Source organism: Camelus bactrianus, chromosome 7 (assembly GCF_048773025.1).
Source record: "Camelus bactrianus isolate YW-2024 breed Bactrian camel chromosome 7, ASM4877302v1, whole genome shotgun sequence".
In the NCBI taxonomy this organism is placed as follows: Eukaryota; Metazoa; Chordata; class Mammalia; order Artiodactyla; family Camelidae; genus Camelus; species Camelus bactrianus.
Window position 1 is genome coordinate 36,359,257 of NC_133545.1, and position 15,410 is coordinate 36,374,666.

At 44.1% G+C, this 15,410-nt stretch overlaps 1 protein-coding gene across 1 annotated transcript in view; it reads left to right on the plus strand.

Annotated features, from left to right (window-relative positions):
• Positions 1-8,262: 8,262 nt before the first annotated feature.
• Positions 8,263-15,410, plus strand: part of AOAH (acyloxyacyl hydrolase) — a 156,584-nt gene continuing 149,436 nt past the window's right edge. The window contains exons 1-2 of the mRNA XM_045516963.2: positions 8,263-8,539; positions 10,621-11,513. Of these exons, the coding sequence (XP_045372919.2) occupies positions 11,390-11,513 (124 nt within the window). The 5' untranslated portion in view covers positions 8,263-8,539; positions 10,621-11,389. The remainder of the gene's footprint in view (positions 8,540-10,620; positions 11,514-15,410) is intronic.

Here is a 15,410-nt window from a genome sequence, read left to right on the forward strand (position 1 = left end):
CTGGGCTCCATCTCAGCCATATGGCCCTTCCCTGGCATTGGCTCCACCTTGGCTCTTGCTGGCACCCTGACCTGAATGGTCTGCCTCACCCTCTTTGGCTCCAGGATCGCTTTGCTCCTGTGCTGACAAATCTCACCAGCTACATCATCATCATCTAACTTCTGCTTCTTCTACAAGCCACAGGTAAATGTCTGAGTCCCTTCCACACTCCCCTTGAGCTGAGAGAAGCTGGGGAATGCTAATTTAGACATCCTCCCTGCCTGATCTGCTGCATCACAGTCCTCACTGTACCGCAGGCACCTCATGCAGCAGAGAGATTCCCTCTGTGGGATGATGTCTTCTCGCAGTCCCAAGCAGCCAGCAGGGTGACACCATCTCTGCTCCTGGCTGCCCTCTCAATCTTCCTAACACCTACGACTCTCAGTTTGGCTGAAAGAAGAAAAGTCATATTATACATGTCTGACTGCTTGGTCACTGATCTCTGATGATCCAGTTTGCTGGCTAAGAAGGGACAGACTTCCCCCTCTCCTTTTGGTTGGATGTGAAACCCTCTTAAGTCATTTTCTTCCACTTACCTAGGCCAGTAAATCTCAAGGCCTAGCCACCCCGGGCACAGGGTCATTGGAAGGAGTCACGTGCTAAAAGCTCTAGGTTTCAATCAGTATGAAAGTGGCAGGACAGTTAAAAGTTGGGCATTACCAAAAATATATAAGCATGCTCAACCATTATTATCTGAAGAAATGAATGATCAAAGAATGGACGAATGAATTTCTACCGAACAATCTAGAGGAAACCTTGATATATCTAAACACTGGTAGAAATAAATAAAACTTTCACTGTGACTTTTGATATCAAGCATTATTCTATCACACTTTGCAGATAAACATAAAAGCACTTCCATATAATATCTCATCTGGCAGCTGTAAGAATCAAGTAAAGAAAAAGAGAGAGCAGGTGCAATGAAGCCCATTTTACAGTGGGAAAAACTGAGGTTCAGACTGCATCAAGATGCACAAGGCAATACAAGGTAAGCCGTCTTCCAATTAACTTTCTCTTCACCTACACATGGCATGGCACCATAGTAATTATTGATTGCTATAAAATAACTTGTGAGATCTATTATCTAATGATAGAGAGCTAACTGTTTATTTGGGGGATGTTTATCCAGAATATCAAACAATTCCGAACATAGATTACAAACTACAGGGCCTTTAGGGTCAAAATAGATGCCACGGTTAAATCTTTAAAGGTCATGTGGTCCTTTGATAGATTTCCTTGAGCCTCATTCAAAGCCTATTTTCTGTTTTTCTAAAGTGAACCATAATTTGTTTGGTTTTCAGACCACAAGAGAATGAAGGTATCAAATAAGAGCAGGGAGGCATATACACTGTAAGAAGACAGTGAGGGAGGAGACAGAAAGACTGTGAGCTGCACACACAAGAATTATGAAGGCATAACCATCTAGACTCAGTCAGCGAGGAGAAACAGCCACACGGGCTTGGATGAACTCCAGGTACCTTGTATTCCAGATATTTTAGGAATATCAGGAAGGCTGATCTTGCTTCTACTTTACCCCTTCTTTCTTTTTGAATGAAATAATCAAGGACCACGTTAGTTCCGTACTGCTGCTGTAACAAATTACAACAAACTTAGTAGCTTAAAATAACACACAAGTTTATTATCCTACAGTTCTGGAAGTCAGAAATCCAAACTGGGTCTTGCAGGGTAAACTCAAGGTGTTGGCAGAGCTGCATTTCTTCGGGAGGTTCTAGGGAAGAATCTGTTTCCTTGCCTTTCCAGCTTTTAGCAGCTGCTTGCATTTCTCGACTCACGGCCCCTTCTTTGCGTCACTCCAACCTCTGCTTCCGCTGTCACGTCTCCCACTCTTCTTACTTTGCTCTCTCAGTCTCTCTTTTATAAGGACCCTTGTGGTCACGTTGGGCCAACCCAGAGAATCCAGAGTAATCTCCCTAGTTCAAGATCTCTCACTTAATCGCATCTTCAAAATCTGTTTTGCTATGTAAGGTAACATATTTACAGATCCTCAGATTAGGACATGAGCATCTTTGGAAGGCCATTATCCAGGCTACCACACTGAGAAATAGATTTCATGACCAATTCTGAATTTATGTCACCATTTCAACCTCTGAAAGCGTTCCCCACGGCAAGGGGAAAGGAGACAGCCCACGCTGGTGGGTGTCTACCTCTTCTCTGAATGGTTAAGGTAAGATGTTCAGTGGATTTTACAAAGCGCAGAAAGAGGAATGCAAGCTGAAATGAAAGAGCTCGCTCAATATGGAAAGTTAATATACAAGAGAACTCTGCTTTTATTGCCACAAACTGAAAAGAAGAAATGAAAGCTAGTATGTGGCATCCGGCATGGAGAAAGGAGATCAGCCCTTGGGCTGGGGTTTCCCACCTGCTGCCTCATGACAACAGCCAGACGCGGGACTGATGTTTACTCTGAGCCCTTACTCAGCAAGAAGAGCTTATATCGTGATACTAATATGGAAAGAGGTATACCCCAAACTTGACACAATTTCTCAATCCAAGGAGACAAATTTAAAGAGGAAAATGCCAGCTTATGAGAATTTCACATCTGTGGAATACAGAATAAGAAACTGGAAAAATAAGCCCTTCCAAATCAAGGATTCTTAATCTAGGATCTGTGAACCCCTAGAAAATAAATACCTGTGTGTCAAGGGTCCATGGTATTTTAAAACTCACGTGCAAAATTTGATGTGTTTATGTTAAATGCTTTCCCCCCACCCAGGAAGAGGAGCCATAGCTTTCATCAGATTTTCAGAGGAGTCTGTGACTCTATAAAATAGAAGATATTTTATATTAGGTGATCAATAAGGAACAGAGAAAAGGCCTTGTGTCATTCATTTACTGATACGAGAAGTTGTTTAATTTTATCAAAGTCAACATAGGGGAGGATGGTAATAGCTCAGTGGTAGAGCACATGCTTAGCATGCATGAGGTCCTGGGTTCCATCCCCAGAACCTCCATTAAAAATAAGTCAACATAGGGGCCAGTTTGTACACAAGTGCTCAGCACCCGCTCAAGGGCAGAGTAATACAAAGAACGCCAGTTTCCGGCCCTGTGGAAATGGTGGGTTTGTGAGTTTCCCAAGGAGGAGCTTCATTCAGCAGACTGTTCTGATCACAGGGATGAATAATGACAAAAAGCAAAGGTGACTTAACTATATTTAAATAAACTGATTTGCCAGATGGCACTGTGAGTCTACTGTGAGTTCACAGATCATAAACTCAGTGAGGGCGGAAATCTTTGTGACCTTTCGTATCTTCTGTGCCTGTAACCATGCATGCCTGGTCGTAAGATCAACAATAAGGTGATCAGTAAATATATGTTGAATGACTCGATGCAGAGTTTTCTAGAACCCTATGAAGATTGTTGGTCCAATTAAATTAGGCTGACTTTTTTGTAGCTTTTATCACTAATAAGAAATGTATTTAATTTTATTTAAAAGCCACATGTTGGCATTAAGTAGAAAATTTTCATATTTTGCTCTAATTGTTTTCATTCTGAAAATCTAAAAGCTGTTCACTGAAAAATTTTGACTTTCATCAATGCAGTATTTCCTTATATTTGTATTAAAATTTACATATGAAAGAAAATGGGGAGAAATAGCCACTACTTGATTCTTTCCATTTATAAGCCTATAATTTGGGACCTCTGACTCCCTGGAAATAAAAGATCTAAGTTTCAGAGCTAACAATAATAGGATGAAAGTTTTCTGATGTTAACTGAGAATGAACTCTTTCCCTGCATGGTGGAATTCAAGGAATTCAATTTATTCATGGCACTCTGGGCTAATTGGATTGTCTTTGGCATTGCTGGTATAAGCCAGGCACGGATCATTTCCACATGGGTATCTTGAGTCAGGCCCGCCTTCTAAACCCACAGGTCTGTTTGAAAGTCTGAGCACTTTATCACATCAGAGTGGAAAGGAAGTTTCTGGATCAGAAACTAAGCTGATTTCTTATATTCTGGCCTGCAGCCATAAGGTGTTCTGACCCTCCAGGAGAGGCATCTCACCAGAGCTTTTAAAGTGAGGTGCTTTACCTGCACTGGTCAGTTTGCTGGGAGATGCCTTCAGAGGGGCCGTATTATGGGAAACACCTAACAAGATGGTCCCATCCTCCTCTGGCTTGAATTCTGGGAGGGTAGCGGTGTTGGTCCTACAGAGCAGTGAGGAGGTGGTGTCTTGGAGAGGCTAAACCACCCCTGAAGTGTATTTCAGCAAAGCAGTGAACTCTAGGGAGAGTGGATGGCCTGGGGAACAGCCTTCAAGAGGCTAGTCCCAGGAGAAGACGGAGGGATGAAGGTCTGAAGAAGGGTCATTCTTGGTTAGAGAGAACTGGGCAGGCCCACAGTCTGTAAGGAAGTAAACTTTGCCATTTATTACAAAAATCATGACAAACCAGGAGGAAATTGCACGATTCCAGACTTTACCCCCAACAACATAACATTCTCGCTTCTTGTTTTCTCTTGACCCAGTCGTGGGACTGCCTCTCAAATCCTAACTCAGACGCTCAACCCTTATTGCATCCTTTGCTGATCTGATTCTGCAGCATTTGCACTAGGGTTTAGTTCTGAGCCCCAAATTTAGTGCCTTTAATGCTTTTCCTTTAGCTTAATACTGCTGAGAACATTTTTTAAAATACCCTCATCTACTTCACTGTACTGCTATAATATATAACATTTATTTTCTTTTTGTTCACTTCTTCCCCCCCACCCCAAGGTCACTTATTGAGTACCTGCCATGAGTCAGGTGCATGTTCTACAGTGATGGAGCTAAATAACTTGCCCCCAGCAGCTGATGGGAGAGTCAGATGCCCACACTAATGGCCATGCCACAGAGGCAAGGGCCAGTGGAGGCTTGCCTGAAGTGTCCTGGGAGCACTGAGGATGGAGCAAACATTTTTGCTTGGCAAGGGACACGGAAGGCTTTTGAGAAGAGGTGGCCTTGAATGAAAAGGAGAAGTTGGCCTGGGAGATAAGAAGGACATTTCGCGTAGAGTGAAACTTGTGCAAAGGCACTGAAGCATTAACAGTTAGGCATGTCTGGGGACATCGTTGGTAATTTGGTGACACCAGAACATAGGACAGATGGAAAAGTGATTAGAAATGTGGCTGTAGGGATGAAGTCTCCAGATGATGAGAAGCCTTGTGAGCCCTTCGAAGGAATTCACCCTTTTATTGGTGGGCCATAGGGAGCTTCAGCGGGTTCTAAGCAACACGGTCATATGATCTCTTGTGTTTTTGACTAAGATCACTATTTTTCTCCAACTCTAATTTCATCTTATTTGTACTCCTTGTATCTTTCTTTTTCTCTAAAGGCCCACATTATCTTAATATAAGGTCGGTGATGGATATATTTATTCTGGTTATTTATTTTCCCAAATCTACAAAAATATATTCATCCCCCACCCCCACCCTCTCTCCCCATCACCCTCCTGTTGGAAACACTTAGCAGGAGTTTGGATGTGGGTTTGGATGCAGCATTTTAAGCACTTGCTCTGTGCAAGGCACCATGTGAAGCAATTTCATTATCTTCTCTCTTCTCCCCTTACTGTCTGTCTACCACCTCCTGATACAGTGACTGGGAATATCAGGGAGAGAACTTAACTGGAGGCAGAACCCCAAAGAAGCCTGTAATTGACCACTGTGAGCTCACGGTGTATATCTGGGGCCCATGCAGTAAAACAGCCAGTGTCCACTCAGCTCAAGGCAAGTTCTCCAGGTCAGCTTATATTTGGCCCCTTCACCTCTCAGACCATTTGACCGTGACCACTCTAGTCTTCTGCAACTGCAGTGTCCTGGACCTTCCATATGCGCCTTGAAGCTGCTTTTAGCATTTTGTCCACAGTTAATTTGAAGCTTAGTGCATTTTACTTTCCTTCTGAAAGTATCCCCAGGAGAGATTTAACTAATTCATATTTTTTAATATAGTGAGTGGCAAACTCCCCAGTAAGTCAGGATCCTGTCTTACTCATGCCAGTCCCCTGACCACAGGTTAGCCTGTCTCATCTCAGCCTCAGCTGTGATTTTCATGAGGATTTTTGCCAACTTGTGTTTCCATGAGCTCCCCAGGACAAGAGTTAGAGAGAAAAGTGCCTTTAGAGAGCATCTGCTGCCCAGCATTCAAAGAAAACCCCACAAGAATAGGACAGGCCAATGTGCCTCATTCCACCTTCCAAAAACTCATAACGCAGGTAATCAAACATACTCAATTCAGAAAGAAAAATATTCATGTGTATTTATGTATAATATACATGGTAGACAGTTACCTCCCAATGTTCTATTTTTCCTTCTGCATAGAACACTGATTTTTAGCTGAGCACATTGACATCAGAATAAAGACCACCTTCCTCAGCTTCCTTTAGTTGGGAGTGGCCATATGACTATTTCCCAGCATCCCTTGTAGCCAGGTGTGGTCACTGAGATGTATGCAGAAATACTGGGGGAGATTTGGGAAGAAGCTCTTTATAAGAAAGATGTGGGTTCCACTAGCATTCTTATACTTTCTTCTACTGCTGGCCTGGAACATAGACATGATGGCTGGAGTTCTGGTAGCCATTTTAGACCTTTAGCTGATCTGGAGGATGTAAGTCAGTTCTCAGATAGAAAGACAGAAAATTAGAAGCTTAGGTGCCTGAAGACACCATGGGACTACCATAACAGCCCTCCCTAAACTGCCTATCCCTCAGCGTCTTTTATCTAAAAATGAATAAATGAGCTCTGAGCTTATTTCAGCTATGCTTATTTTATATGCATTCAAACTCAACTTTACACTTTGGAGAGCTAGGTAAAAGTAGTTTAAGCCCACTTCCCCTAATCTATAGTAATATGGAAATCTATAGCATATGAGAATGACTCTATAGCATCTGAGCATCCGAAGCCCTCCCCAAGATACCCGTGAATCCCTAAGCATGTCATAGCCTGGTCCCTCTGCCTATGCACTTGTTACTACCTGTGCCTCCTTAGCTCTGCCTTGCTCTGAAACTCATTTTCCTCATCAATTTCCATGAAAATCCATTCAGGATCCAGGCAAAGTATCATCTCTCACATAGCACAGCAAACAACTTACTCATCTGTATCAGAACTTCCGATTGGCTCAGGTCTTTTTGCCGCCTAACCTCCCTTCTGTCTTGGCTCTTCAGCCAGGAAGATCCCAACGTCTCATCTGTCCCTGCTTCTCCCTTGTCTGCTCCTACTCCTTTCCTTTTGCATTGTGTCCAAATACTTCTGCCTTGCTTCTAAAAAGCAACTCACTCGCCAGAGTTCCTTTTCCCAAGTTTACTATCAGGTGCCCAGCAGACAAAAGAAGTTCTATTTAATAGCATTTGCTGTCCTTAGAAGGCAATTGTAGTTAGAAATGGCACACCTCTACCAGCGAGTGTGAATGTATCTCTAAAAATCTTAACTTCAGAGCAGAGTGCACGAATGAGTGCGTGGGGTTTGTGGGAAGTGGAAAAGGAGTGTTGGAGCACAGATCTCATTGTGTGCCTGGGTCATGCTGCACCGCTGCCATCAATACGTTGTTAGCTCACTGAGGATCACTGGCTTATTTCCTGGAGGGTGTCTCTTCCTGCTGGAAGCTACCTTGGGAGATGGATTCCTGAGTTTTCACATTTTCTCCCATCCTGAGGTTACTTCCCACCAGTGATAGTATCCATGCCTGGCCGCTTCTCGGGGGTGTTCTGAATTTCTACTTTATATCTACTTAAGTGAATTATTAAAACGGAAATCCCTTTAAATATACAAAATAAAACATGTTAAAATTCCAATACTTGAGAAGGATAGTGTTAATTCATTGTTAGCTTTAAATTTACCTACCATTTACTGTTGGTTTTTTAAAATTTTCCGCTCAATGTTGTCTCTAACCTTCATAACTTCCCTACAGTATTGTTATCATATACCCCATTTCATAGTTAAATAAACTGATACCCAGTGAGGTGGATCAGCTTGCCCAAGGACACACAGCTGTTAAGTGGTAAAACCGTGATGAAGATGAAGGTTCCCTGATTCTAAGCCTGGAACTCTTAACTAGCCCTTGTCATGTATTAACTCATCGTTTCCGTGCAGAGAGCAGAGACAGGGTTGGGCGGAGGCAGAATAAATGAGCTCTGACTGAGGAGGAGGGGTCAGCCGAGGATCTGGACTCGGTGGGTGGGAAGCAAGGGCCGCCGCAGAGAGTCCTGGGAAGCCGGAAGCACCCGGAGGGATCCGCGGTGTCCGAGGGCGGAGGCGTCTGAGAGGAGCGGCGCTTTCCAGCCGGCGCCAGCTTTTGCGGTGTCTCCTGTTAGCCAGGTCTTTTTTTCTTTCTTTCTTTATTAAGAAACTTGCTGTGAGTGAGATGGCTGAGGCCAATGCAGGTCGAAAAATAATCGGAAAGCACAGGCAGACAGAACAAGCCAGAACCACGGGTGGAACATTCGGGAATTATAAGCTCTCTGGCGTCTGCAGCGGAGGGACAGACTGTGGTCTGAATCGCAACTCCCCGAGTGAAGTAAGTATCAAAGTGCTTCAGGAAAGAAAGCTCATTTTCCGAAAGTAGATGTTGAGAGAATCAGAACTGGAGCATCCGACAGCAGGGGTCCGTCCTTAAGGGACACTGTGCAGAGTCCAGCTAGTTGTTATAAGCCACAGGTAGGTCCAGGGATTTCCAGCAAGTTGTGCAGAGATCCTAAGTCGTTTGCACTCAATGCTCAATGAACACAGGCAGCCCTGTTGAGGGAGTTGAGACCAGGCAGTCTGAGGGATGTCTGTGCAAACAGGAGGCGCCTTCCGCCTCGGTGCCCGGAGGGCGGATTTGTTTAGTGGTGTGTGGGCACACGTGCTCACTTCAGCATCAATTAGCAAAATCACTTCCTGATTTCTGTGCTTCTCTTTTGATACTGCCAAGTAAGAACTCACCCTTCAAGCATGAAAATAACTTCCGTTTAGGGAAAACCTACTGTATGTCGAATACTACCATGACATTTCTCTACAACTGAGGAATCTCAGTTCTGGAAATTGTCAGGAACTGACTCGGTGCTGCACATCTAAGCCCGGGACTCCCAGTGCAGCCAGCCCTGAAGCCCGAGCACACTAGGCTGTCTCAGGACCACCTTCCCTGGGGTGCTTGTGGGTGGAGCTGCCTGAGTCGCGCACTTACGACCAAGGGCCTCAAACTTGCACGCAGCTTTATGCTGAAAAATTCCTCTCACCCTGAAAAGTTCTAGTCCTGCTCACAACTAAAGACCTACACCAGGAGAACCCCAGGGGGCCCAGAACCTGTGCCAACTGCTCTTCTGGAAGCTGTGTGAAGATTCTTCACCCACCTACAAGTTAGCAAACTAGACTATGTGTTCCTGGAGGGTTGCCCGGCACTCAGAAGGTGTTCAGTAAATGCAGCCTATGTCATTTTTCCTATATATTGGCCTGCAACTACCACGAGTGTCTTAGAATTCTCTCGAAGTCTGGCGTGGGGTGCAGATTTCATCACACTCCTGCTGGGATAATAACCAAAGCTTTGATTTACTAAGCACTTCTTGCTGGGCACTCTGCTTTACAGTTTGGATACATCATCTATTTCAGTCCTCCCAGCAAACCCTGTAAGGCAGATATTCTTATCCCAATATAAATGAGGACACTAAAGTGTAGAAAAGTTACATCACTAGTCTAACACATTACTCAGAAGTGAACAATGGATAGAATAGTTGAATATGAGTCTTTTTGTTTTTGCGGTCTGTACTCTTAATAGCTCTATTATCCTGCCTCCCCAGGAATTCTCTGGAATTTCTCTAGGCTCTGATCCCTGTGGTGGCCCTAGTGATGTCCAGAGCTTCCCTTGGCCGCAGGGTCAGAGACCTTGTGAACCAGCAGCTCAGCCTCTAAGGAAGCCACAGGCCCCTGGTGACCAAGAACATCCATAGGGTTCATCGGCCCGACCAGTGTTGAGGGCTTAAGTAAGGAAACACCCTGATGTGTGATATCTTTGCCACAGATTCAGAGATTCCACAAATTGGGATTTGTTAAGCTCATGATTACACAAGAAAACTTCAAACCATCAAAATGGGTATTTCCTACATCCCGGAAGAACGCAACTCTAAAATTGTACCTCCTACTTAAAATGCTATTCCTTAAGTAAAAGCAGGAGGAAGAGGAGGAGAGGAAGAACTCTTTACCAATTTTGATAGCTTTTATAATACTTCATAAAGTTCATAATAAGCTTTCCTCAGAGCCTGAACAGGGAGAATACAAATTGCATGATCTCCCAGACTTATCTCGATGGTGGTGCTTTGCCCCCTTGTCTCATCTGAAAATGGCATGTGACTTGTTCTATTCTATTTCAGAACTAAGCATTAGGTTATATGTCTTTTCTCTAGCTATGACCCGGTTCAGTTTTTGTTTTTTATTTTGTTTTGTTTTACTTAGAAAAGTAGCTTTCAGTTCTCATCTTCAAAACAAAATCAGTCTCTTAAAAATGAACAGATCATTCACAGGTGAGGAATGTAAACACTTTGGAATTCTGGAGAAAAGACGTGCTTCGTGCACAGCTAAGTAAATATGAATTGCTTAATTTTGGCACATCTTTTTTCTTACTAGATTGAAAATCCAGCCATTCTGACTGCCTGTTACCATCTGCTTGTTCCTTTTCTGAACACCGACGAAAGGCCTTGGGGAAGATTGACCCTTCAAGGAATAATCCAGCTTCTCCAGGGGAAAATAACTACTTGACCAGAATACTCTTTAGCAACAAAAAAAGGAGCTCCACCTGACCCTCTAATAAAACTGTTTGGAGCAGGACTAAACAACGTCTGAATATAACGGATTATAATTTCTACAGTATGTGAACACTTGCTGATCAAATTGCTGAAGGGCTGTGTGTTTGTAGTTGAGGTTTTCTTCTGCAGTTTTACTTTTAGTTTAGTTTTGTTTTGCAAGAACAAAAGAGGAAGGGCTGCCTAACCAGCCCGCGAGACGATTCCGGCAAGCCTGGTGTTTCCTGAGGTTCACGGCTGCTGACTTCAGCCGGCAGGCACAGAAGTGCATGTTACTGCCGCTGCTGCAAACTGGGTTTTTCCTCTTCCTGTAGTTTGTAGTTTAGAAGAACTGCACATCGGGGACTCCTCCAGCTCCTCCAGACCCGGCCCCGTCCAGCTCTCTCTCAGGGTCCTGCAAGAACCTGTGAGAAGTGGGTCTGTGAGTGTTTTCGTGTGTTTATTCCCTCGTTGAAAAGTGTGTATGTGAGTGGTGTGTGTCAGAGAACTCAAGAGAGGGGAGAAAGACTGATCGATTCTTTGGCCTCAACTTCTGCATCCCGTAGTCGGCAGCTCTGTCTCCAGGCTGGTGTGTCCTGGCGCAGAGCTCCGGGATGAAGTCTCCCTGGAAAATCCTTATGGCGGCTCCTGTGTTCTTTCTTCTGAACCTTCACACCTCAGCCTCCCCAGCCTATGATGACCACCCCAGCAGACATTCCAAAAGCCATGCCTGTATAGGTACGTAAATATTCTGAATCCTTTTTATGTGGACGTAATGGGGTCAGATACTTAGCTTGCACAGTAAATCACCTATTCAATGACAGTAGTAGCTGTAAGATTCTAAGGAAGACACCCAGTAATCTCACCAGCAAAGAAAAATTGTGAGTCTTGGAGGGAGTGTTCACACTGTATGCACGTATGTGTGTTTTAGAAGTGTGTGCTATATAGTTGCTAGTTTGAATTAGTCATAAGAGTCTTCCACCTCATTGGTGATTGGAATTTCTTCCCCCTGGATGGGCAGCTATAAGAGCCTGAGATTCTTACCGCCTTACAGGACAGTAGGCAGCATTGCACAGTGGAGAGGGAAGGGACTTTGACCTGTGAATTGCTTCCACCCCTCCCGCCTGTGCTCCATCCCTTACTGTCTGTGAAACTTTGAGCAACTTACTTAACATTTCCATGCCTCTGTGTCTCATTGCTGAAACAAGGCTTACAGGACACACTTCATAGGGATGTTGTAAGAATTGAGCTCATGTGTGTAAATTTATGGAATTTGCACACAGTAAGGATTCAACCATCTTAATTTCCTTCTTTCTGTCAAGGAGTCCAGAGTTGGCAATAATAGAACAGTCACCTGGAAACACTGAACATTGATGGAGATAAGGCTTTTCACTTATATTTTATTGAAATTTTTTATTTTCGAATTGTTGCTCTTGTTGTTGTCTGTTTAGGTTGTTTGGTTTTTTTTGAGAGGAGTAAAAGTAGGGTAAGAGCTCTGATGTTCACATTGTACCTGGAGCTTCCAGAACAGTGCCGGGCCTTTCAGTGGATCAGTCCGTGGAGACAAGGAGTCTCAGAAGTCTGAGTAGCATGTATTTAATGAGTAGATTTCAAAATAGAATCCTGATTTACGAAGCCAGAAAAGAAACTTGAGGGATAAGTGTGATGGCCATCTCTTACAAATGGAAAATTTGGACACAGATTATGACACAAGGAAATTATTTCTGGAGACAGTACAAGAAACTATCTAAACTAGTCCTATTTCCTGAAAAAAACATGATTTATATATTTATAATGACCATGACATGTCATTATACATATTAAGTAACACATGTCTGGTTCCAAACTCTCCTTTTAAATTAAAACCTTAAGACCCAGACTCTCTGCAAATCTGTTCTCTATAGGTCCAGAAGCAGAGATCTGTGGCCCCACTGGAACCATTCCTGAGAGGTCATCCTATTTAGTTTCATTAAATAATTATTTACCACCATTTTATTTTCTCAAAACAAATTCCTAAAGCCTGTCAAATGGAAATACGCTTGATAAAGTGAAATCAGCTCTACTTCTAGGATGGTTGCAAATGAAATATTTAGAATTAGGTAAGTCGTCTAGACCTCCATCTTTATGAAGTAGACATGAGATACTCATTCCTGCCCCTGTGTCATTCCCAATGAGGCATAGAGAGTTAGAAGAAGGTGTTGAGGGGATTCCAGGATGGGATTGTTCAGATTATCTTATTACTGCATAACAAATTCTAAAATAACAGTTTTGTTATCTCACGACTTTGTGGGTCAAGTATTTTTCACAGTCTGGCTGGTGATTCTTCTGCTCCATGTAAGGTTGACTAAGGTCACTAGGGATGGATCTGGAATGAGCTAAGACAACTTCCCACATGTTTGGCACATTGGGGAGGGAGCTGGCTACAAGGCTGGCTCAGCTGGGAATGTCTGTCAGAGCTTTTACACTTGGCCTGTCCAGCAGAGCAGTCTCAATGCAGTAGGACTTCCTGCATGGTAGCTCAGAGATCCCAAAAAGAGAGAGTTCAAAAGACAAGAACTAGAAGCTGCCAATCTCTCAAGGCTTGGGTCTGGAAAGTGGCACAGCATCACTTCTGCCATCTTGTATTGGTTAAAGCAGTCATCTTATATTGGTTAAAGCACTTCTGCCATCTTGTATTGGTTAAAGCAGCCCCTCCACTCAGACTCAAGGGGAGGGGACATGGATCCCTCCTTTTGATGTGGAGTATCGAGGCATTTGTGGCCACCCAGGTTCATTCAGGTTGCCCGTACAAATATTCCATGGCCCCGAGAGCTCAAGAGAGTCTGTTCTGATTAGGTCTGATAATGATTTAGCACCCGTTTCCCACCACTGCACAAGTTCTAGAGAACTCTGCCTGAATAACTTGTCCAGCTGTCATCATCATAACGAGAAAGGTGATGCAAGAAGACTCCATCATGTGATCCACATTTGCTAAGTGCTGTGTGCTGAGCTGGGTGCCGCAGGTGGTTTGAACAGGTGTCTTTCTGTTTAAAGGTGGCTTCTTGGGGAAACGGACTCAGAAATTTGTGTGTATGAGTTCATTGAGGTGAGCTCTTGGGGAAAACACCTGTGAGGGAGTGAAGGCAGCAGAGGTGGGCAGGAGAGGGTGTGCAGTGCTGTAGCCACACAAAAAAGGGGGGAGGGCTTCAGCCAATGCCTTGGAAAGCTCTGGAGCTGAAATGACTCTTTAGAGCCCCCCTGAAGTGGGTCCAGACCTTGGAAGCCCCATCCTGAACAGTCACAGGGTGTGAAGTGACCCATGGGGGAAAGTGCCCCCTTGTAGAAGCAGTGCATGGAGATGGACTCTGGGGTGCCCGCTCTGCACCAGCACCCCCAGCAGCTGGAGGGGAGTTTGTCTCCTGAAAGAGGAACTGGGGGTGCCCTTACTCTCAGGTCAGATGTCGAAGTGCCTCAGGAAGCAGTGAGGTAAGCTCACTCACAGCTGGCAGTAAGAAGAACCTCACAGGGAGGGTGGGATGAGAGACGAAATTACCAAATTAACAGCTGGGCTTCTGTTAACCTCAGCAACCTTCAGACGAAAAGCAGGACTGTATGCCTTCAGATTCATTGGCCCCCATTGTCCAGAGTTTGCACGTAGTAGTTCAGCCCACGCAGAGATGGACTCTCTTTTCGCTGTCAATCCACCTTCCCGGTGGAGACAATCTCGGCCAAGACTAAGAGGAAGGTGGGAGGGAGGGGAGCTCACAGGGCACATGTGGCTGCCAGGGTTGTGGAGGGAGAGGGCAGCTGTCACAGAAGTGGGGATTGTTGTGACTGGAGAGCTACATAGAAGTTCCTGAGTGGCTGAGCCCACAGCCCCATCATAAACAAACAACTCCAGCTCCTATGCCAAGAGGAGCCTTTGCGGTGGGAAACCAACCAGCAGACCTGAAGGGCGTAGCCTTGAACATATTCCAGAATCAGAACTGTGCAAAGCCCAGATGGCCTCTTTCCCAATTTGCTGTAATTCCTTTGCACTGAACTGTACATCCCATTTGATCACTCAGCAAACGCTGATTCTACTGTGCATGAACAGGCAGTGCCTCTTTCTGCCACTTTTCAAATGTTATGAAATCAATAATAAGCCATGTTCATTTTTGCAAAACATCATTTTCTTCACATGGGTGATTTAAGGGCAAAGTAATCCTTATGTTTCTAAGTCATTGACCTTTAAATTAATTCATTGAGTTTTGAGGGTTTTTTTTTTAAAGCCCTGTTTGGTGCTCAGGAAGCTTTTATAAAGGTTTTTTTTTTTTTTTTTTATTTAACAAAGACCTTTTTTCCCTCATTCATGTTTGGTTAAATATATAAAATGCCTTCAGAGTCTGTTAAACCCCACCTCCCCAACCACACACCACACGCAGAGTGGTCAGAGATGACTTTACAGTTTGAATGATAAAGAGGAAGAAGTGGCCCTATGGTTTCTAGCCAAGGTAAATGGTAAAATGATAGTGTCACTGACAAAAACAGGAAAGGTTTAGACAGAGCCAGCAGTGAAGGCTGAAAATTTATGATCGTAACTTACATGTACAGAAATTGCATTTTCTCTGTTTCTCTCTACCTGAACACTTGTTCATAAGCCACCACCATGGCCGC